General features: G+C 37.2%; 4 protein-coding genes across 5 annotated transcripts; 2 read left to right on the top strand and 2 right to left on the bottom strand.

The window, feature by feature from the left end:
* The first annotated feature begins 3544 nt into the window (after positions 1–3544).
* Positions 3545–6881, top strand: LOC103957007 (uncharacterized protein At4g37920). The gene is made up of 6 exons (XM_009369074.3): positions 3545–3799; positions 4266–4687; positions 5050–5218; positions 5479–5723; positions 6111–6298; positions 6425–6881. Exons 1-6 carry the CDS (start codon positions 3655–3657, stop codon positions 6582–6584), a joined length of 1329 nt encoding a protein of 442 aa, XP_009367349.2. The 5' UTR covers positions 3545–3654; the 3' UTR covers positions 6585–6881.
* Positions 6882–7332: 451 nt separating this feature from the next.
* Positions 7333–14180, top strand: LOC103957006. 2 transcript variants are annotated; one of them, XM_009369073.3, is made up of 14 exons: positions 7333–7517; positions 7819–7937; positions 8072–8159; positions 8852–8951; positions 9037–9110; positions 9199–9270; positions 9520–9597; positions 9855–9979; positions 10238–10310; positions 11866–11927; positions 12013–12393; positions 12721–12823; positions 13436–13665; positions 13968–14180. In XM_009369073.3, the coding sequence occupies exons 2-13, from the start codon at positions 7858–7860 to the stop codon at positions 13631–13633; spliced, it is 1434 nt and encodes a 477-aa protein (XP_009367348.2). In that variant the 5' UTR covers positions 7333–7517; positions 7819–7857; the 3' UTR covers positions 13634–13665; positions 13968–14180. The 2 variants fall into 2 exon arrangements, with proteins under 2 accessions (XP_009367348.2, XP_048437238.1); XM_048581281.1 differs by lacking the exon at positions 13968–14180 and adding an exon at positions 13772–13809.
* A 432-nt stretch (positions 14181–14612) lies between these two features.
* LOC103957005 (nucleolin-like) lies at positions 14613–16686 on the bottom strand. The gene is made up of 4 exons (XM_048581798.1): positions 16568–16686; positions 16210–16265; positions 15797–16034; positions 14613–15083 (listed from the first exon to the last, which is right to left on the bottom strand). The coding sequence occupies exons 1-4, from the start codon at positions 16673–16675 to the stop codon at positions 14613–14615; spliced, it is 873 nt and encodes a 290-aa protein (XP_048437755.1). The 5' UTR covers positions 16676–16686.
* Positions 16687–19014: 2328 nt separating this feature from the next.
* Positions 19015–20370, bottom strand: LOC103957024 (ABSCISIC ACID-INSENSITIVE 5-like protein 3). The gene is made up of 3 exons (XM_048581797.1): positions 19603–20370; positions 19288–19359; positions 19015–19095 (listed from the first exon to the last, which is right to left on the bottom strand). Exons 1-3 carry the CDS (start codon positions 20368–20370, stop codon positions 19015–19017), a joined length of 921 nt encoding a protein of 306 aa, XP_048437754.1.
* Between the last annotated feature and the right edge of the window lie 2003 nt (positions 20371–22373).

Here is a 22373-nt window from a genome sequence, read left to right as displayed (position 1 = left end):
CAATCATGACTAGCATATAAGTCAGAGTCACCTATAGTGACCTGTACGACTTATCCATATCTCATCAATCCTGGCTAGCATATAAGTCGGAGTCACCTATAGTGACCTGTACGACTTATCCATATCTCATCAATCCTGGCTAGCCAATAGCTCAATAAGTATACCTGCACACGAGTCGGAATCACCTAAAGTGGTCTGTACGACAGGACTGGGTGTAAATAAATACGCTCAAGTGCTACGATCACGTGAAGACTGAGCGAATAATCGCGGGTCACCTACGAGTCGGAACCACCTAAAGTGGTCTGTACAACAGGACTGTGCACCTACCTTGAATCCAATGTGAGCGTAAGGTGCGGGAGGTGAACATCACGTGAAGGACTGTGCCCTGGCCATGGGCGGGAGTATTAACATCGGGGTGCAGGTTTATGAGCTCTCAATGCATCTCAATATAACATGTGGAACTCATGGCAACCAGTACGACAGTATCGAAGTTGCCTAACACATAACTGTAGTCATGCTATAACTCAATCGATTCAACTAATACCATAAACTCACCTGAGTGTCCTGAGTTCACCTTTGCACTCGAAAGCATTCCCAATAATTATATGCAAGTAATATACATATGAATATACCATGATGCAATCTAATACTCAACCATGTCGTAGCATTTTCAATTATAAACAATACAATGAGAAATGTATAATCAATAACGTCTTACTCCCAAACTACTTATTTTCAGGGATAATTATCCATGACAACCCAATTAACACTAATTTAACTAACTAATTCATAAAACTAAAACTTGTCTTTACCAATTTCCTTCGCATTACTCAATTTCCCAAGCAAGGCTTTTGTCTCAAATATTTTATGGCTACATCTAACGTCTCGTTAGACTGCCTACGTATCCTAAACAGGGATCAAACCATTCGTAGTTCATATAGTACTTCAAGCATTCACAATAATTATATATGAAAGTAATATACCTAATCAATTTAAAAGTGTCGATAGAACTCTCAACAATATGTACGATAAAAAGGAAAAGATCCACTTACTTGGAGTCCACGCTATGATTCTCTAGCGCACACATCGAGGCGTCCTGAATGATTGGTCATTGTGACCAATTATCAAATCACATCTCAGAACTCTTATTCGAAGAATACGTAATTCACATAAAACACAACCTCAACGACATTCTAAAATAGTTTGGGACCCATTTACCACAAGTCAACCGTCGATCAAAGATCGACGGTAGGGTTTATAACCCTGTATAACTTGACCCGGAAGATCCGCATATCAGATTTCCAATCTGCAACTCCCAACGATCCACAATATGTTTCTAGAATAACATATTAAAATTTCATTATGATCCAACAGTCAGATCTCCGCCAATTGCCTAAAACAAGTGGCCGTGAACATTTATTTTACTAACTTACAAATCCAATTCAGGAAGATCCGTAAGTCGGATTCCCGATCCATAAATTCCTATGATCTTTAAATATTACGTATTATAATGTATCCAATTTTGGTGACGATCCAACGGTCGGATCGTCGATTCACATTTTTATCAAGTAACGTATCGTAACGAATTTAAGTTCCAACCATCAACCTACGCTATTCAAATGACAAAACTGAATTCAAGACATTTGACATAGCCTAAAAATAGCATTGGCGGCCCACTGGCCACGCGTTGCCGCGGGTGGCGGTCGGCCGCCCCGACTCGCCGGAAAATCCAACTATTTTAAAAAATTCTCAAACTTCACAGAAATGAAGATCTCAGTGAGTGGAGCAACTTTCATACCTGCCACAAAGTCCAAAAGTGGACGGAAGATGGTCAATTTTGCCCACAAAGTCGGCGGGTGCTTAAAACTTCCCGACGTCGATTCGTCGTCTACGGTGGTCCAACGGGGTCAAGGTTGGTTGGGTTTTTCTCCTGGGATGATGGGCTACAAAGCCCAGGTGGTGGCATCGGCTATCGCTTTGCCGATTTGCTGGAAAATCGAAAAGGGTGGCCAGAGCACCATTGATTTTCGTCAACTTTCGTGACCTCAAACCGCCACATACCATGGTTAATCAAGGTGGTTCTTGGGTGGGTTTTTGTAGAGGGGAATGAGAGCTTCAAGATGGTGGTGGTGGCATCGAAAAACTCCACCGGAGTTGGTCGGAATCGGCCTTGGAAAATGGACTCGCGGTGGTGCGGGTATGGGTGCACGGGAAGCTTTCCCCCCACCCCCCCTCCTTTTTTTTTTTTCTTTTCTTTTCTTCTTTCTTTCTGATTGGCTGCAAGCTTCACTTTTCTCTTCTAATTGGTTCCTTGTCCCTTTAATTTAATTGGTCCACTAATCCCACAAGGTGGGAATTCAAATATTTAAATAACCAATTTCAAACGTCCATAAGTATACCGTTATAATCCGGACTCGCAAACGGTTTTCGCCTATACGTTCGTACCAATGAGTACTACGAGGATATGCTAAAAGAATAAGTCTCACATCTCTCAAGTCGATGGTCAACATAAGTCAAAGTCCTTACCTCTAGGGCAATTTCGTAAATTCACGCTTTTAAAATAAAATAAAAACGTAAAATTTGGAACGGCTTGTTACATATCGGGTTGGGAATTAATTTTTAATGAACTTCTTATTCCAAAGTCGGGCTAACAATAATATTATTTAAATTTATTTTTGACAAGATTTGAACTTAAAATCTTTCACTTATAAGTCAAGAAAAGTGAAATACAACTAAACTGTAGTATTAGGTAACAAATAAATTTCATAATTGCAAAATTAATTAATTCTTCCTTTCTTTTGTCGAAATGATGTATTTTCTTAGTTTTTGAATTTATTTCCTCGAGGATTATAAAGCTTTAAACATATTTTTCTGTCTTGGTCAATTTTTTCCTGAGGCCTATTTTGATATATATATATATATATATATATATATATATTTATCAAAAACTGTTTTACTTTAAAGTTAAACAGGGAAAAAATGTTTGATTAAAATAAAATATCCTACTTATTTTAAAACCAATGATCTTCGAGCACAATTTTTAAAAACTGTCTGTAAATTACTTTTAAAATTTTTTTTTAACAAAAAGCAGAATTGATTCTTTATTGAATATTTTTAATTTTTATAATAAGCTCATTAATTTTAAAAAATAACATTACTTATTCTTCTAAACACATTTTTTCCTTGGAGAACAAGGCCTACCACTATAAACCCTAACCTCTTACACTACCATTGCCATTACCACCACCACACCACAATCGTGCCGCCACCACTGCCGCACAACCATACTCGCCACCACTACCACTACAACTACTTGCCGCCACCGTGAACACCACCACCATAACACAATTGCACCATCATCGTTGTTGCCGCCTCTACCACCATTGTTACCTCTGTAACCCAATCACAACGCCCTTTTATTGCAATGTTTAAAAAAGAGGTACAAGTTTGTTATATGTTTTAAAGTTGAGGTGGTAAAATGTAGTATACTGTGTTATTTACTACAATAATAAATAATAAACATTCGAGAAAGGGGACCCGTCACTAAAACCCTCTTTGTTCATTGCCTGAAAGGTGAAAAACCCTCTGCCGTTGCCATTTCTTTTCCCACACTCATTTCTCCCGGACAAGCAAAACTAATTTGGTACAAAATCCATGGAGGTTTCCACCGCCACCCTCCAACCGTCTTGTTCTTTCCCACTCAGAGCCCCTAAACCCGCCACCAGAGAACGCGTCTCTTCTCTCTCCTCCATCAGATCCTCCCCTAAATCTATCTCCGTATCTTATAGCATCACCAAAGGTACGCACTTTATACGTTCTTTTATTTGAAAATTACATGCTTAATTCTTCATCAGCTGGAATTTTTCATGAACGGGATATCGGTTTGTGTAATAATTGTTGTTTTAATCCTTCATTTGGGGTCCCAAATTCACAATTTTTGTTTCTGGTATGAGGGGTTTTTGCTGATTTGGAGTCACTCTGCAACAGATGGATGTTGTTTTCGATTTCTCATAAACTGGGTATTTTTAATTAGCACTAAGCATTCAAGTAATTGTCTTTCTGTGTTATCAAAGATTTTGTGTGTTTTCATTTGTTAAATTCGGAAGTGAGAAAAATATTTATATATAACTCGTGTCCTGAAAGCATCAAAGGAATTGGGAAATACCATGTTAGTTTTTAGGAGGAATTGTTGTTGTATCTGTGCTGAGGGTGTTTGTTGCTGTTTCGAAGTCATTTTTTAACAGATATCTGTCATCTACTGCCAGGTTGTGACTTAGTAGTTAGAGAACCAGTTAAGTTACGGTGGTCCTCTGTTGTTGCTGCTACGGTTGGTGATACAACTGCAGTGCCAAATAGTTGCTCTAGTGGAGAAGAGTTGCCCGTTTCTGATTCTTCTAATCCCATATCGGTGGAAGATCAGCCCAGTGGAAATGGTGAGAAAGGGGAAGAGAAAGGTGGGATTGGGGGATTGGATGACCACAAGATGGCCCGAATATGTGACAAGCTTATTGAGGTTTTCTTGGTTGACAAGCCCACTCCAACTGACTGGAGAAGATTATTAGCTTTCAGTAAGGAATGGGACGATATCCGGCCTCATTTCTATGCGCGGTGTCAGGACCGTGCAGATGCTGAGGATGATCCTGGAATGAAGCATAAGCTACTACGGCTTGGACGGAAATTGAAAGAGGTTGGTATTATGAACCCCTTAAGAGTGATACTATCGTACTTGTTACCTAAATGTCTTTTATTCGGATGTTTTTTTATAGAGTATGGGTGATTTAACCATGTCTGTATGTTAATTTTCCCATGATACTATTGACAAATTCCTTAATCCAATACAACTTCCCCTTCATGAATGAAAAATTTAGCGTTTGTCTTTCTTAAGACAATACTTGTTGGGAGTTAAGATTAAAGGATGTTTACAATTTCAGGACTGATCACTTGTAGTGATGAAATTTATGAGGAATCAATCTGTTCGCGTTTGTTTTATTCAAGGGATGGTTAAATTTGTTTGAATTGAATTGACAGTGGGTTGCTACTCTTTCACAGATTGATGAAGATGTGCAAAGACACAATGAACTTCTTAAAGTCGTTAGAGGGGCTCAATCAGAAATTAGTGAAATTGTTTCCAGACGTCGTAAAGATTTCACTCAAGAATTTTTTGTGCATCTCCACACTGTTGCCGAATCCTATTACAACAATCCGACAGAGCAAACTGGTGAGACTATGTATCATTTAATTATTTGATTTTTTCTGAAAATGTGCACTCTATTAACACATGTTGTGTCTACTTACGAAGCATAAGCATACGTATTATTTAATCGCCATCTTCCTCCTTGCCTTTGTCCATCGTCTCCTTAGTATATTGTTAGAAGGGACAAATACTTGTCCTATCTTCATTTGTATGTATGACACACCTCTGTCCTAAGTTCTAATCAGTAGCGTGGTGCTGTGACAATTTATTTTTTGTATGACTAGCTTTGGCAAGTATTGGAAATATGTGCTTGGCTGCTGTGCAAGCATATGATTCTGCAACTGAAAGCATTGAAGCACTGAATGCTGCAGAGCTGAAATTTCAAGATATTATCGACTCTCCAACTGTTGATGCGGCTTGTAGGAAGATAGATCACTTGGCTGAGAAAAATCAACTTGACTCAGCATTGGTGATGATGATCACAAAAGCTTGGTCAGCTGCCAAAGAGTCGAGCATGACGAAAGATGAGGTGAGATGATGGCTTGCCTCAGAAATATTTGTCTTTCTCCAATTATGATGCACTATCATTACAAATCGTAGGTGTAAGGTAGATACAAGTATCATTTTGATTACTTAGTCGGAGAAGCGGGGAACCTCTTTCATATACAACATGCGTTCAGGCAATGCAATAAAGTTGGATTCTCATGTAGATCTCGGCTATAACTTTTGGCATTAGGGTCATTGATGGTCCTTTATTTATATGAACAGTTAATGGATTCATAGAGGCTACTTAACAGAATTGTGTATCTGTGCCCCCCATGGGAAAGGAACCAAGAAAAGCAGAAGAAGATAAGACAATTTTTCATTTGTTTGGTAGTGTAATGCTCCTGCTAATTTTATTTCTTCGTTTGAATAGGTAAAGGACGTACTTTATCATTTGTACGTGACCGCAAGAGGTAATCTTCAGAGACTCATGCCAACAGAAATTCGGATACTTAAGTATCTTCTCACAATCGAGGATCCTGAGGAGCGTCTGGCTGCCTTACACGATGCATTTACCCCAGGAGAGGAACTTGAAGGGACGGATGTAGATAACCTTTTCACGTATGCATCAGGAACTCAACTACTCTTACTCTTAAATTTGTAGTATCGTAAGAAGTTTAATGGCTATCCTCGTATTTCAAAAGCTCATCCATGCTCTCCTTTTTTCTCCTTGTTATATTTTGTCAGGACCCCGGTGCAGCTTCACACCTGGATGAAGGCTATTGTGGACGCTTACCATTTCAGCCAGGAAGGCACTCTAATAAGGGAAGCAAGAGACCTCATGAATCCAAAGATCATTCAAAAAATGGAGGAGCTGAAGAAGTTAGTTGAAAACAAGTTCCTGTGACAAAGATCAATTAACTCACCTCCTCGACCGTCTATTTATCTCAGATCAACTTGGGATATTCAAAAGAACCTTATCCATGAATCTTTAGATTTTCTGAAGTTTCCGGTGGCATGAGCTGCGACGCTTGGAACTTCAAACATCGAATTGATCTGTCAGGCTTATAGGTTTAAAAATTTTGAGTTATTTCTCGGATTTTTGTAGTCTGATGTACACCAATCCCTTTTTCATTGTAAACTACACAGCTTTGGAAGATTATCGGCTCATAAGTTTGAAAATTAGTCCATTGTAAGTCCCTCATCCTCTGTGTGTTGAAATAATTAACAGGAAACTTTACGCAATCTTGTTAATATGCTTCCACTTGGCGTCATATGTTGTCGGTCTATGAATTTAGACCTATTCACGTAGGCAACTTATGAGCCTGGACTTTTGTTTGGTCGAGTAAGTTGTGGAGTTTCAGAGTAAAATTTTCCCCCCGAGGTTTGAGTTCGGCTCAAAAGTCGGGCCTTGGTGTAACTGAAAAAATCCGGCCCATTACAGGCCCAAGAAACCACAGATCATTTCATATTTTGTAGTTTCGTTATTTTTTTTATTTAAGAAAAATTAATGAAATTTTTTTGAAAGTTTGAGTTTTAACGATAATGGTAAAATAAAAGGTAAACCAAATAGTACTGTGATTAATTTTTTAATGTAAAAATATGATTTTTCGTTAAAATGAAACAAAACTGGAGCTTTTTCTTAAATCTCCCTTTGTTTTTAATTTCTTTCCCATTTGCCAAACGCCGAGTTGAGGCGTCGCCCTCTTGTCAGTAATCAAATTATTACGATGAGAAGGAAAAACATCCCAAAAGTATCGAGTCCACTTGAAATAACAGATTTTTGCGCGCAATTTCAAGCCTCGATCGTATAGATTGCACGCTGACAATTCAGCCGCCGGTATGTTTTCTTGCTGTTTTTTTTCCCCTCTAATTTTTCATGGATTTTCGATTGCTTGCTTGCTGCAAACAGTTTGGAATTCAGAGGAAAACAAAATTAATTTCTAGGTTACAACTTTTAGTTGAGATTTGAATTGAATCTAATTTCTTTCTTAATTCTGTTCAATTATTCATTACTGTTCAATTTTCGGCATAAGGAAATTGTAGTCTAACATGATCATCGGCAGATGAATCAATCAATTTAGTTGAATTGGTAATGAACGGATTTGGATTCTGCTGTTTTTTTTTTTTTTTTTTTTCAGCAAACAAACGGGCGTAGGCTGATTCGCTGCTTCGGAGGGATGAACCGGAAATCTAGTAATTGTGCTATTTGTGAGAATTCAAATCTTGCTTCTATCTGTGCTGTTTGTGTGAATTACAGGTATGAAACCTGAACCAGATCGGGTGTTAAATTTATCGGTGATGTTATGAACCTATTCAAATTGTTATAGAGTCAATGAGTATAACAATTGTCTTTAATAACCAAATAATTATATGCATGCGTGTTGTTTTCAGATTAAATGAGTATAACAATTCTCTGAAGGCACTGAAGAGTCGTCGCGATTCATTGTATTCAAGATTGACTGAAGTGCTTGTCGCAAAGGTGTGTATCTGTCTTGGAAGAGCCGACGTTTCCCTTTCTTTTCTGTTGTTTCATTTTGTATTCCTTGCACTCAAATGGACTATATTCCACCAGATAGAATGATCAGATAGAATCCTGCGAGTTAAGTAGATTGAAATGTTTTATCACACGATATTATCTTGTGTGTTAATGATATTATTTACGCGGTATAATGTTTGCAAATGCCTATGGAATTTGATGTAATTGAAATTCGGAAGTGCTCCATAGGGTGTCTATTTTGTGCCAAGGGTAATATCACTAAAACGAAAATATATTGAGGATGTAAAGATGGGTCGTGGACTCTAAATAGTTTTTGAGTCTTTTGAGGAGGACTTTGGTTTGTGACATGGAACTATTACACTATTGCTTAAAATTAAAATGATGATTATTGTAATATAAGATTACTCATTCATCTTCATTAGTTAACTTGAGCTAGAATAAATCTTGGATAGCCCATATATTTGAAATATGTCCATTGTGATAAAAAAATCAGTGGGATGATCCACTTTGCTTCTTAGGTATGTGCATGGGTACGTCTTGTCATGTTCTTCAACCAATCAATATCACTTTTCCCATAAATTATAGCATATGCAATCATCAGAATTCTGTACACCTGATTTCCAATTGAAGTATCATAATAGTTTATTTGTACTAATGCTTTACACATACGTCAGGGTAAGGCCGATGATCAAATAAATTGGAGACTGCTTCAAAATGAGAAGCTTGTGAGGTTAAGGGAAAAGCTCCGGCGTAATAAAGAACAGCTTGTGCAAGGTTGATGCCTATTGTCAAATATAATCTAGGTTGAAATCAATGATGTATTTATATGAACTTGTTAGACTGATTTAGATGTTTACAGGAAAGGCTAAGATTGAGAAGGCGTCCCATGACATTAAAGTCAAGGATGGGGTGCTTGAATCAGCCCTCTTTGTGGTACCTCATGTTTTCGAATAATTTTGTATTTAACGCCATCATATGATCTTTCAGATATATATTGGCTTCTATATTTTCCTATTTGCAGTTGGGAAAGAATCGTGCGGAACAACTGGATAAGTTCTATCCCAACCTTATATACACTCAGAATTTAGGGCATGTAAGGCATATTTATACTCCTTATATAGATACGTTATTAATCCTTACTAGTTAATGGAAGTTAGTATAGCTTCATGGTACAAGAATGCGTGACGATAACTATGTTTTTACTTTGATCTATTCCACTTTGAAGTGCTGCTATCTTGATGGGTTGGAGATCTATCTCTGCCATGTATTATTTTTTTCCTTCTCTTCTTGTCATTTTTCTTATTTGATCAATAATTGATGGTTGATGTGCTTTGAATTGCAGATGGCCATTACCTCTGAACGCCTTCATAAACAGTCAGTAGTTATAAAACAAATATGCAAATTGTTTCCCCAACGTCGGGTAAGCACTTTAAAACCAAATATTTCTTGACATAAGCACGACTTATGAGTTATGACCTATAATTGTATTCATTATTGTGAACTCAATTTTTTATTATATTGATAAACCTTGATGATTGTGTTAAGTTTTTGGCCGACTTTTATAAGTAGAATTATAGAGCACCCAATTTACTTATTTTTTATGAAAAAACAGCATAACTATAGTTTGGGTGTAGGGTTGTTAAATGCAAGTTTCTTAATGTTCATTCTTTCTTTTAGGTGATTGTAGATGAAAAGAAAAATTATGGATCTGGTGGTTTATACGATCAAATTTGCAATGTATGCTTACCAAGAGGGCTAGATCCACACTCAGTTCCATCAGAAGAGCTTGCTGCTTCCTTGGGGTAATCTCTGTTTGAAGTTGTATATCCAGCGATGCTTTTAAGAAGGATGCTATTGTCGTGTTTGATATAATTGCTATGTTATCTTACTGAGATTTATCACCTCTTGCTGAAAATATGTCGTTGTTCCTCTTGTGTATTTAATATGCATTCCAAAGTTGAAGTTACTGTTCTTAGTTAAATTCTATCCAGTTGGATCATTTTTAGCTAAGGTGGTATCGCATTTTACACTGATAACTGATCGCTATGGTTGGAGAACAGGTACATGGTTCAACTCCTGAATCTTGTTGTTCAGAACTTAGCTGCTCCAGCACTTCATAACTCAGGTTTTGCGGTAAGCACTGTTCACCCTCCTGATGAACTTAAATATTCTATGAAGACCATGTTTTGAATATCTTTGTTTTTTAGCTCTGTTGTTCCCAAAAACCATATTTACTAGGGACTAATGTTTGAGGGGTTTAAAAGTACTAATGATGATTGTAGAATTCATCAAAATGTTCCGAAAGTAATAAGGGGCTTATATATTTTTACATTCTCAGAAATTTCCTTGTGTTTTAAATATATACATACAAAATGAAAGTGATTTATGTGTCAACTTAAATTGTTCATATTGTCAGCTTATAACATGCGTTTATATTTTTCTCAATATTGGGAAGACTTTTGGTTCGGGAGAAAAGCCTACCTTTATCGGATTGGCTACAGTAATCTAGTTTTCCGTGCCGTTAGATCAAAATCTAACTGGTCTCCTTTAAAACAAGTTTAAACCTTGTGAAAAGTTAATTATACACCAAGTTGATAAAATCTAGTGAGAGGTAACAGGTTGAATTAGGCTCCCACCCACTTTGAACTTTTGTTTATCAGTTCCACCACTTCTCATGCAGCCATAGCCCATCTTCACCAGCAAAGCTGGTCGTCGTCATGCGGTCCTTCAAGCTTGTAAACTTCACTCATGATGCAGCCCTTCACTCTCCTTTTTGATCTGATGGGAATATATGGGGTGGGGTATAATGAATGGGAGAGGGGCTTTTATAGTAGAATGGGACAGCATGCCGAACGAAGATATCGACTGTGAAACCGAGGGTTTAGGGCTCAAATAACTTACGCGGTCGTGTGTTTACTTACGATTCAAAACAACTTAATTACTCAAACGCATGTGATTGTGTAACACCACGTAATTACTCAATACAACAGCAAGATTAATTACTCAATACAACATCAAGAAATTTAAGCCTTTTTATTGGGATTAGAGATTTTCGTTTGCTTCTAAATAACATGTAATAAGAATTTATTAGGATTGAGAAGGTAGTGGTGGGGAGTTAAGAAAACCCCAACGCCGCTTGACTATTTGGCGCATAATCTCTCTCTCTCCCTCTCTCTCTCTCTCTTCCCCCCCCCTTCTCTCTCTCTCTCTCCCCCCCCCCTCCCTTTCTGTGCATAAACCTCAATCGCAAATGCTCATCCCATTACCACCTGCTTCGGTGCTCCCTCACATCGAATCCAGGCTAGATAACAAAGAGGATACCTATGAAACTCTGAACGTAGAATCCAGGCCGGATTGAACAACGATGAGCTTTGCGGTTGAAGATTGGCTATTGCTGTGGTGGGACCGATAAACAAAAGTGTGACACGGGTGGGACCCTAACTCAACCGGTTACCTCTTACTAGATTTTATTTGGTGTTTTATTTAAGTTTTTCTGGAATACATTGTAGAAAAATTGTACTTTCATTGCGAACATTCTAGTGAAAGCATTTTGTTTTTATTTCTTGGAGGTGGGCTTTTCTTCTAGAGAGCCACTTGAAGCTTCATTAAAACTAGCCAATAAGCTTTTTGTGAAGTATTTATGCATTAGTTATACCTGTGTTTTGTGTTAAATTTGGATTGTCTTCAGGGTTCTTGCTCTAGGATATGGCAAAGAGATTCTTATTGGAATGCGTGCCCTTCTTCTCGGAGGTACTTTGGCTAGATATATTATATAACATCATTGACATGGCATAAACTTCACAGGCTGTTGACTGACAAATTTATATTGTTGCAGCAATGAATATCCCCTATTTATACCACGCCAAAATTATTGCTCCAGTATTGGGGAAAATTCTTGGTCCGACAAAAGCTCAAGTAATAATTTTGGTGTTGATTCAATAGAATCTGTGAGGAAACCACATCTGGATTCTTCTGGTGGTAGCTTTAATTACACTTCCGCTTCTTCACACACTGTTGAAACGCACAATGATTTGCAGAGAGGGATTTCACTTCTTAAGAAAAGTGTCGCATGCATTACAGCATACTGCTATAACTCACTATGTTTAGATGTTCCTTCTGAGTTATCTACATTTGAAGCATTTGCAAAATTGTTGGCCACATTATCTTCTTCCAAGGAAGTTCATTCTGTGTTCTCGTTAAAATTGGCTTGCTCAAGGTACATTGTCCACAGCTCCCTTCTTTGTGAATTATGTTTTCTGTGTTTTCGTTTCAGTTTCATTGTGCAGATATGAAGTAATAACTGTTAGTTTTAAAAAAAAAAATTGGACAAAAATGAAGTCCTGAACTACTGAGAGAGTTTTTTTTCTTGCGAAGTAATAACTGTTATCTAGTTTTTAACAAATTTTTGGACAATTTTTGCATCATTTTTTTGGGACTATAAATGTATTTTTTTTAAATCTCAATGGTTTGTTAAAGAATACTAGGCATGCTATGAATGGTATATAAACTAAACCTTGATTGGAATTTCGCTTTTAACTTTCAGGTCATGTAAGCAAGTTCAGCAACTAAACAAATCTGTGTGGAATGTGGATTCGGCCATATCGTCAACCACTCTATTGGATAGCACACATACAATGGCACTAACGGTACATTTTTGGGCTAAAATCTGTTTCCTTGGGAGATCTTGGGTTCTTAGTGTACTTTTTTTTCCTAATAAAACATGCTATTGGTTTACCCTATTTGTAGGGCTTATGCCCTGCCATGACCTCAAGTATCTTCCCCTTTTTCTATTCATATTCATAATACAATGCTTCATCTTTTCTCCTTATGATTCCCCTCTCTCATCTTTCCTTCACCGCCCGTGATTGTAGAATCTTAGTGGTCTTTTCTTGGTGTATGCTGCCAATCTGTGTGTTGCTTGACATGATATGATCCAAGTTCCAACAAGGGGCCTATAAAGATATACAATCATAGAATCCTTCATTGGTGCCTAAATATGACTACACACTTTAATACTTCGAAAACCCATAATTGCCTTCTTAGGAATGATCTTCTTACATAGCTTCATTGCTTAGCGTTTCTGCCTTGGGTTTTATTTGAGTTGGAAGCTGGCTGATATTATCATTGACGTCTTTTGACTCTTTTCACATCAATAGAAACAAGAAAGAACTTGGTAACCTGTTAAATTGGTAAGCTGCTGCTCAATGGGTGCAGGAATACTGCACTTGATTTTTATAGATTTTTCTTTCTCATTGCAGAAGAACTTGTATGAAAAAAACCTTCCAAATTATTCCACCACCTTTCTTAGCTCCACTGAGTTGTCAGATGGGAAGAATGAGTCCCTTATTGAAGAATGGGATCTTGTGGAACGTCCTACTTTTCCGCCTCCACCATCACAGCCCGAGGATATTGAGCATTGGACGCGAGCCATGATCATCGATGCTAAAAGAAAATGACTCAGTGCTAGAATGGGGTCTTTCTGCTCTCTGTAAGTATCGTTTGAATAGTTCTCTTCACAATTTATGCTTGGAATTATTTGAATAGTCCTGTTGAACATCGACATTTTCACTGAACTACAGCTTTTATTGGTTTAGATTCATACTTTAAATCGAAACTGGTTAATATTGCTTATGCACCAGTACCAGCCACTATATATATGTCCTGAATACTAACCAATTCTTTTCTATGATAGATGGTTTTTTGAGTATTTTTGCGCCTTCTTTTCTTCGTTTTCTGGCTTGAAATTTACTGTTTCTGATGTTACTTTCCTTTTTTTCCCATACCGGGCAGGTAAATCAACGTAGACTTCAACAAAATGCAAGGCTGGCGGACTTGCAGGGCTTTGTAACTCTTTTGAAGTGTTTTAATTCGAAATTATACAATACTTAGCTTGTAAATATAACTGATCTTGTGGTTGTATTGTATATTCTTGTAAATTAATATCGATCGAAGAGTTTTTACTTTTGGATAAAATACAAAAAACTACCTCAATTATTGGGATCACGACAGTTTCATACATTATCTTTTAAAATTGACAATATCATACCGTATCTTACGAATTTGTGACAATGTCATACCTCTGTCAATTTTTCTGTTAGTTTTTCTGTTAAATGCTCACGTGGCAAGAGACAAGGATCACTTTCTATTAAAAAATTAATAAAATATTATTAAAAATTAAAAAAAATATTTAATATTTTTCAAATATTAAAATAATAAATAAAAGTAAAATTAAAAAAAAAAAACTATTAACAGTAAGATGAGATGAAATGAATCCGGAGTCTTTCTTTTTTCGAAACTAGATATTATTGGAACGAAATGCCTACGAAATACAATAAAATTAGCTCAAACAGTTGTGGCACAGAAGTTTTCCCTATGAAGGAAAGAGTACAATGTTAAACAGCATTGCATGGTTCATAAGTTGGAAAAAGACTTCTCTCACTTTTTCCTCTTCTTAGGGGGCTGAAGGGCCTCTTCCTCGTCCTCTTCTTCATCATCCTCCGGTTCATCCTCGTCCACAATTTCCTCCTCGTCCTTGACCTCGCCCTCATCATCGTCGTCATTGTCGTCATCATCTTCATTGCCTTCATCCCCATCATCCCCATCATCCTCGCCATCGTGATCATTCTCATTGCCATCTTCCTCCTCTTCCTCTTCACCTTCTTCGCCTACTTCTCCGCCTTCTCCTCCAGGGCTGGCTTTGGAATTGTTGCTTTTCCGATTAGGATTGTCCCCAGCGCCTCCTCCGTCTTCCGAAGATAGCTCCTCTTCAGTGTCTCCAAAGCCGCCATCACCGATCTTATCTTTGTCTCCATCTTCGTCACCATCAACTGCTTTGGAGTTGGAATGTTCGCCCTCATCGTCTCCGTGACTTTTCTTTCCACAGGTGGTTGAGAGCGCAGAAGGATCCTGAAACCAAAGAGTAAAAGTGCTACTTAAAACCTACAAGTCAAGAATTAATGGACCACTGTACGTTATATTTTGCTAGCTAATACTAATGTGACCAACTTTCAGTCCAGTGGTAGTAGTTTTATAAATATTGTAAAGGTTTCAAGTTTAAATACCCTTTATTGTTGATTGGTATTTTGCCACATGTGTTTGGGACAGAGTTGTCTGTGGGCGTGGGATTGATTATCATTTGTTCATGGCTCCATAAAAGAACGAGAATGATGGTTACTTAGGCGTCCATTTGCATTGATAGTTGATAGTTACTTACATGAGCGAACAAACATGTATTTCCAAACTAATATTAACTGTGAATTATTTGTGATATACGTATAATAATAGTAGAGGTAGCAAAGATTTTCTTAAATTTCAAAATCCAAACTGACATGACAGGTATTGAGATAATATCTGAAATATTTTTTATTTATTTTTAATTTAAGAAATGAGCTTATAACTTGTACGGGTACCGTTGACTGCCATAGCAAAACAAACAAGAAGACACAGAATATCCTATGATCCTATCATCATATTCTTCGAGAAAATAAAATAAAAAATAAAAATAGTGGTGAAAAATAAAATCATAGAGAAAACTGGAAAGGAGAGTTTTATGTGATTTCGAATTTAAAAAGAAAAAAATATAACGAAAGAAATAAAAAAAATAAAACTGAGCTACTCACTTGAGGCAGAGAGAGCAAGGCAGCGGCGGTGAGCAGATTCGCAAGAAGAGCATCCCAGGCGCACGTTAGCAAGAAAAACTGACCAAACGTAGCTTCAAGTAGTTGAACGGCAGCAGAAGCACCACGACTCATCGACGTACGGCTTTTGGTCTCCATTTGTACGGACTCGACGACGTACGCCAAACGCCCTGTCAAGTTAAACAACGATCCAGACGGACCTTCAGATCTGTTGCCCCATCTTTGGCGCCACCGTTGGATCAGCCAGTACAATTACAAATTTTTTTCACAAATTTTAAATATATAGTAAAATAAAAATAAAATAAAACGAACTGTAACTACTATAGCAGCCAGCCGGAGAGTTTCCGGGAAAACTAGGAAGGGAAGAAAACGACGGCGTCGAAGAGAGTGGTTACCTGAAGAGAGCTGAGAGCGACGTGGAAGTAGTTGATACTGAATACTTTGGTTTGCTGAGAGAGAGAGAGAGAGAGAGAGATCTGAGAATTGTGAAGCTTGTTCGTAGCTGTTGCGGTTCGGTGAGAGAGTTTGTTTGTTCTAAAGCGTCAGTACGTAAGCTTTGCGTTGGAATGGCTTTGATTTTCAACCGTTGGATTGTGATCCTGGGGAGAAAGGTTCTCTCTCTCTTTGTGTGTTAGAGAGAGAGAGAGAGTTCGTTTGTTCTAAAGCGTCAGTACGTAAGCTTTGCGTTGGAATGGCTTTGATTTTCAACCGTTGGATTGTGATCCTGGGGAGAAAGGTTCTCTCTTTGTGTGTTAGAGAGAGAGAGAGAGAGAGAGAGAGAGAGAGAGAGAGATTGGCATAAAGTCGGAAATGAATGAAGTAGGTTAAATGGGGGCAGCATGGGCAGTGATACAGTACCATGCTTAAGCTGCCCGAAGAGTGCTTGTCAAACTTATGATATATCGACCCAAAAAACGTGGAAATATATATAATAACTTACCCTTTTGTATTTGTTTTATTTTATGGCATTCAACAACTCTCGTTTATGAAATTTGAGTTTGAAATCATTTTCGTTGAAATGGGAACGTAGTTATTCTATTAGACCCAAATCTCCGCAGATGAAAATGAAATAACTTTGAGCAATATATGTGATGACAGAGAGATAAAAATATGTTTACAATGCGTATATCCACTTATCATTAACATAAATTTTTTCTTATGATTAAGTTCTTTTTTAGTAAATCCAATTAATTGTTAAAGACCGATGAGTAATCGTGGTACAAATAATTTTCATTTTTCAAGCTACATTATTCTTTCCCATAGTTAAATGGGCGTGCTATAAAACAATAGTCCTTCATGAAAAATATTTCAATACATAGTCACATTATCACATGTTGCTAGCGGGTGTTCTGATATTTGACACATATGATCTGTCGTTATCTTAATTAGTTGGACAGGCTAATCATCAACTTAATTATCATTTTCTGTGAATTGGTAGCTTCTTCGTTACTCTTGGCTCAAACCACTTTGTTGGAGCACTGGAAAAAGCAAAAAGAAAGAGATAATAGATAAAGAATAATATCATAATCTCAGCATTTGTCCGCACTAATCTCCCAAAATCTTAGAGACAAAGTATTCTTTTTGTGAAAGTGTCCAAATTCCACTGGTAATGTTTGTTCTAAAGGACTTCCACACTTTTATTTGATTCTTCTTTTAATCCTCCACCATATATAGAGATATGAGTTTTGCCCTCTCACACATTTTTTTTTTTCACGTGTGAATGGTTGAGATTTAACTAAATTTTAATCACTTAAAATCTCAACTGTTTAGTTGTGAACAGAAAAATCTTCTATTGCAATTTAGTTAGGGGGAGAACTAGGTGAATTGGGCTGAGTTGAAGAGTTGGGTCGATTTGTTGGGTTGTACTCTATCCAATCCTTTACGTAGTTTTACCACTGAAGTCATTCAAGACAAGAAGCTTTTAATGAAGATATTGACAAATTTTTTACAAAATGACCCAAATGACTTACGGTTAATAAACTCAAGGACCATTTCTCTCAATTTTCTTTGTCAGATACCAAAATAAAAAGTTATGCCAATATCAAAGGTCATTTTGGCTAAAAAGCTAAAAAAAAAAAAAAAAAAAAAAGCTCAAAGACCTTGTTGATGGAAAAAAAGTGGATCAACTTAGAATAATGAAGTGAACCTCCATGGTAGTGGCGGGTCAGGATTTGAACCTTGGGGTTTCCTATTTTAAATGTCCAAGTTTTCTAGATAGAAACAGAGCGCGAAAGTCGAAACACTAAAAAAAAATTCCAATCTATTCATTGAGGCATTTCTTCAAATACTTGTTGGCCTTATTGTCGTCAACCAAATCATGTTGTGCACGTGTCAAACATATATCGACATATGCCGAAACAATTTGATAAGTAATATCGAGAGGATTTGTTGAGTGCTTTTGAGCAACCTGTCGACATATACCTAGCAAACATTACATCAAACACTTATTGAGCACCGTAAGGACCCGTCCAAACATTCGGAGGGTCTCGAAAGATCTTCACATGTATATTTCCCAAACTCTAAGTGGTCCTAGGACTACCTTGGTCCCAATGTACATCCGTCTCTGTCCGTAGTGGTGTTTCAATCGTTTGGCAATTATGCCTCGGCAATTTGCAAGGAAGGAATGATAAGTATCGAAGAGCACCGGTGAGCTTTCGATGCTCAAGTTAGCAAAGAATAAAATGCCACATGGACAGATTGAGGGTAATAAATGACAATTTCTTGGAAGAACGTACAAATCAATGGTTAGCCATGCATAGTTCCAAAAGTGTAGTTAGGATCGATGTGGGACTCTACGAAAGCCATTGTGGTGTTGATACAAGTCTTGGAGCCAGTGGGCTACTAATTGGAGGAAGAGAGGGCTCCCAATGGTTATGGTTTAGCGAATGACTGGTTGCTGTGTGGAGTTGCTCTCCACATGTTGGGCTAAGCCAAGACCAAATTGGAACCCAATAGCTCATGTTTTTGTTTGCATCTTGTTCCTGCGCAACTTTCATTTAGTTGTGTAAAATCTACTCCTACTTTTAACATGAGAAATAAGGAAGAAAGGAAACTTCCTTCTTATGAAACACACCAATTAATTCTCACAAATGTAAAACTAAAATCTCTGCAATCCATAGACAAAAACAATAGATGAAGCTCAATCATAATGAAGGCCCCCTGTAAAATCATAGTGAAGGAAGAACATGTAGAAAAAGATGCTAGAAGGGAGCCGAACTGGTTCGCCGGAGTTGGTATTTAGGCATAGAATTAGGGTTTGAAGATAAGATCATTTCCACCTCCTGCAACCAAAAACACCAAGCAGCAGTAAGTATAAATTTATCCAATCTGTCTTGCTTCCCTTGAGCTAGATATAATTAACACTTTGCTACTATATATATAAATATAGTAGGGTTAGTTTCATTTAGCACTAGCGTAGTTTAGGGTATGTAACAATTTGGACATTTATTTGAAATTTGAGGCTGTGGTGGTACCTTTTGCTTTTTGAGCCAGCTATTCATTTTTCTCAGCCGGAATACTTCATGCTCCAACTGGCTGGTATAAGCCTAAATCATTAAACAAAAGAATACTGAATATATAAGTGGCAAGTTTTTATTGAATATCTATTTTACGAATAACGGATAATGTTCTCTTGCTAGACTTATCTTGCTAAACAAATGTTTAAGTTGTCAAACTATTAATCTGGGTCACACATTCAGGTGAAAATAGTTTGACAAGAGAACATTTTTTGAACTCTAACTACACCATAAAACTTGTGTAAGATTCAAGAACTTAAACTTGAGTATAACCTGCTTTCTTGCCCTAGACCTGGCAGCTGACTCACGGTTCTTGATCATCCGCTTCTGCCTCCTTTCTATCGTTTTCTCCTTGATTTCATCAGAAAAATGGCGCTTCCGCTCAGCGGTTGCTTGAGATTCTGAAGACGATGCTGATATTGCAGGCATTGGCATTGACATGCCCGCTTGGTTCTCCGAGTAATCAAGATTATTCACAGCTGAGCTATCATATACTGATTCAAAAACCTTGAAATTTGAATCCAGCATTGTCATTCGCTGCTGAACAGAAGACACTTGAAACTGAAACCAATCTGCCGGCTGCGACACCGTAACCGCTGGATCAATACTCATAACCGGCTGAGCATTCATCATTGCATTTTGGTTTCCAGAGTTAATGGCGCCGGTGCGAACTAAAAAATGTTCAGGTGTAGCTGCTGTCTCCCTAATAATACGTTGGTGCAACGATTCGTTGACCGCAGCATTGGCATGCTCATGGTGAGAAATCCCCTTCCATACTTCATCAGCACTCTTCTTACTCAATGCTCCATTCAAATTCCCGAGAAAAAACGAAGTGGGAAAAGAGGAAGAATTAGGGTTTTGTAGCAGCTGCCCTTCATCAGCTGATATCACATTTTTAAGTAACTCATCAAAATGCATACCATTCAAAGGCTTGCTGCCTATATTTCCGAGCTGGCTTTGAACCTCATCCAAATTAGCCAAAGGAGGAAACTGCGGCCTCTGATCACCTCCATTTCCAGACCCCAAAGTCCTGTCATCCATTACTCCCAAACCCTAAATTTGATTGAAAATATTATTGGAGAACTTCTTAAAACAAAGTTATTCCCAATAAACTGTTCACAGTGGAGAAAAAACGGTAGTGCATGCAATACCAATTAAGAAGCATGCATGATCAAATTTAAGTCAATTTTTTTTTCACTCAATCCAGAACACAAATATTAGATACTTATATGTATATCGGAAATTGTAAAAGAATAGAAAAAAAAAACAATTGTTAAGGAAAAACTAAAACCATGTGTGATGAGTTAAGTAGGACGGACTTATGGTGATTAGATTGTGTAGAATGAAGAGTGAGGAGTAGAGAGAGCCGCATGAAGAATTTTTAGGAGCGAAATCTGAGCCGCCAGAAATGATCTGGATGAAGTTGATTTGTTGTAGTGGATCCTACTTTTAGAGAGAGAGAGAGAGAGAGGGTCATCAAGTTCTCAACAGCCATACCAGATTTTCTTGCTGCTTTTGTGGGAGACCCAACCATCCACACACTCCCTTGTTGGAAAATTTGGCGGGATGGATGCTACTTCTTCTGCAAGGATTCATATAGGATGACATAATGATAATTTTCATTTCTAAAATTAATTTTCAATACTAGTTCTTCCAATGCCCCCCTAATAAATAACTTTTAACCCACTAAGACTATTGTTTGTAAAAAAAAAAAAAAAAAAAAAAAATCAACAAAACAACGCAACTTATCTTTTAGAGTGTAGAAACCGCTCTTTGTCGATGCTTGATTAGAATAAAATTTTAGGTTTAATCATGTAATTAGTTCATTGTCCTTAAGAGTAGATATCTCCTCTTAGAGATATTTCGATATAGCAAGTTTTGTCACCTTACCCTCTAGGATACCACAATACTTGAGCTGGGTGAGCAGCTCGATTGTTCCCTTGATTTGAGACTTTCAAAACAAGCAAAGGGAAGAGCATATAGTAAGAAGTTCCAATCATATTAAGAAAACTGGGTCAGTCTGAAAAAAGAAGGGTGGATCCCATATTCGGTATAGGAAAGAAAGATACATATAGAATAGAATGATATTTTTCATAGACGTTGGTCATTTACTACGCATATAAAAGTTGGAGAATTAAAGAACAAATCGGCACATTAATAATCACTAATCAGATGAAGAGAGGAATGGTTGCACGAGTGCCACCATTCCAATTCTAATGATTGTTTCGATGAACCATGAATAATAATACCAACATTATTGACTAGAATTTTAATTCAAATATTCAATAAATAAATAGATTTGAAGAAAAAGGAGTCGTTACTATGAATTTCAACAAGCATTGTTTGTGTTTTGAAATACTCATAAAAATTCCAACACTTCTCTCTCTCCAAATTTCTACTTTAATTTCTTTTGTTGTTCTTTTTTCCAAAGGTTAATTGGAAAAGGGCACATTCGATCACAAGACTCCGCGGTCCATGCTCAACAGTGGGCTTTCTTTTGGGTTATCTTAAGAATTTAGTCCACCCACAAAGTTGGGTTTCCATATTTATTAGGCTGATTAAGCCCAAAGCTCAGGACATTTGTGATAATTTTGGAACAAGGGAAGGCTTTCGGAGGAAGGCTATTACAGAGCCTAGAACACAAAAACGGCTAAACAAATTTGGGTGTAGCAACCCTCATAAATCTTCCTGAACCAAACCACCACCACCATCGGGAGGAGCCTCAAAATTCCAGCACAGAAATAAATTAACAAATTTGAAATTAAATTATACAAAATTATCACCACCATTGATATGCTCAGGGTAAAATAGGTAATAGGAAAATTTTCTGAGTTAATTTGTTTTCATGGAGTGCTGATCAAGAGTTTAATAAATCTTCTTACCAAAAATCATCTATGACCTATCTTCTTGAGTGACACGTGTCATTTTGATTTAATTTATCTTTAGTTTTTAATTTTTTTAACTGAGGAGATAAATTGAAGAATTAATACTATTAAGTGAGGTTAAATGAATGACCATGTTTCAACAAATGAGATGTCACAAAG

Source organism: the organism of the source record quoted next, unplaced genomic scaffold, assembly GCF_019419815.1.
Source record: "Pyrus x bretschneideri cultivar Hongxiangsu unplaced genomic scaffold, Pyrus_bretschneideri_v1 Contig17, whole genome shotgun sequence".
Lineage (NCBI taxonomy): Eukaryota > Viridiplantae > Streptophyta > Magnoliopsida > Rosales > Rosaceae > Pyrus > Pyrus x bretschneideri.
The sequence above is the reverse complement of the archived record's forward strand: the minus strand, read 5'-3'. Positions and strand labels throughout refer to the sequence as shown.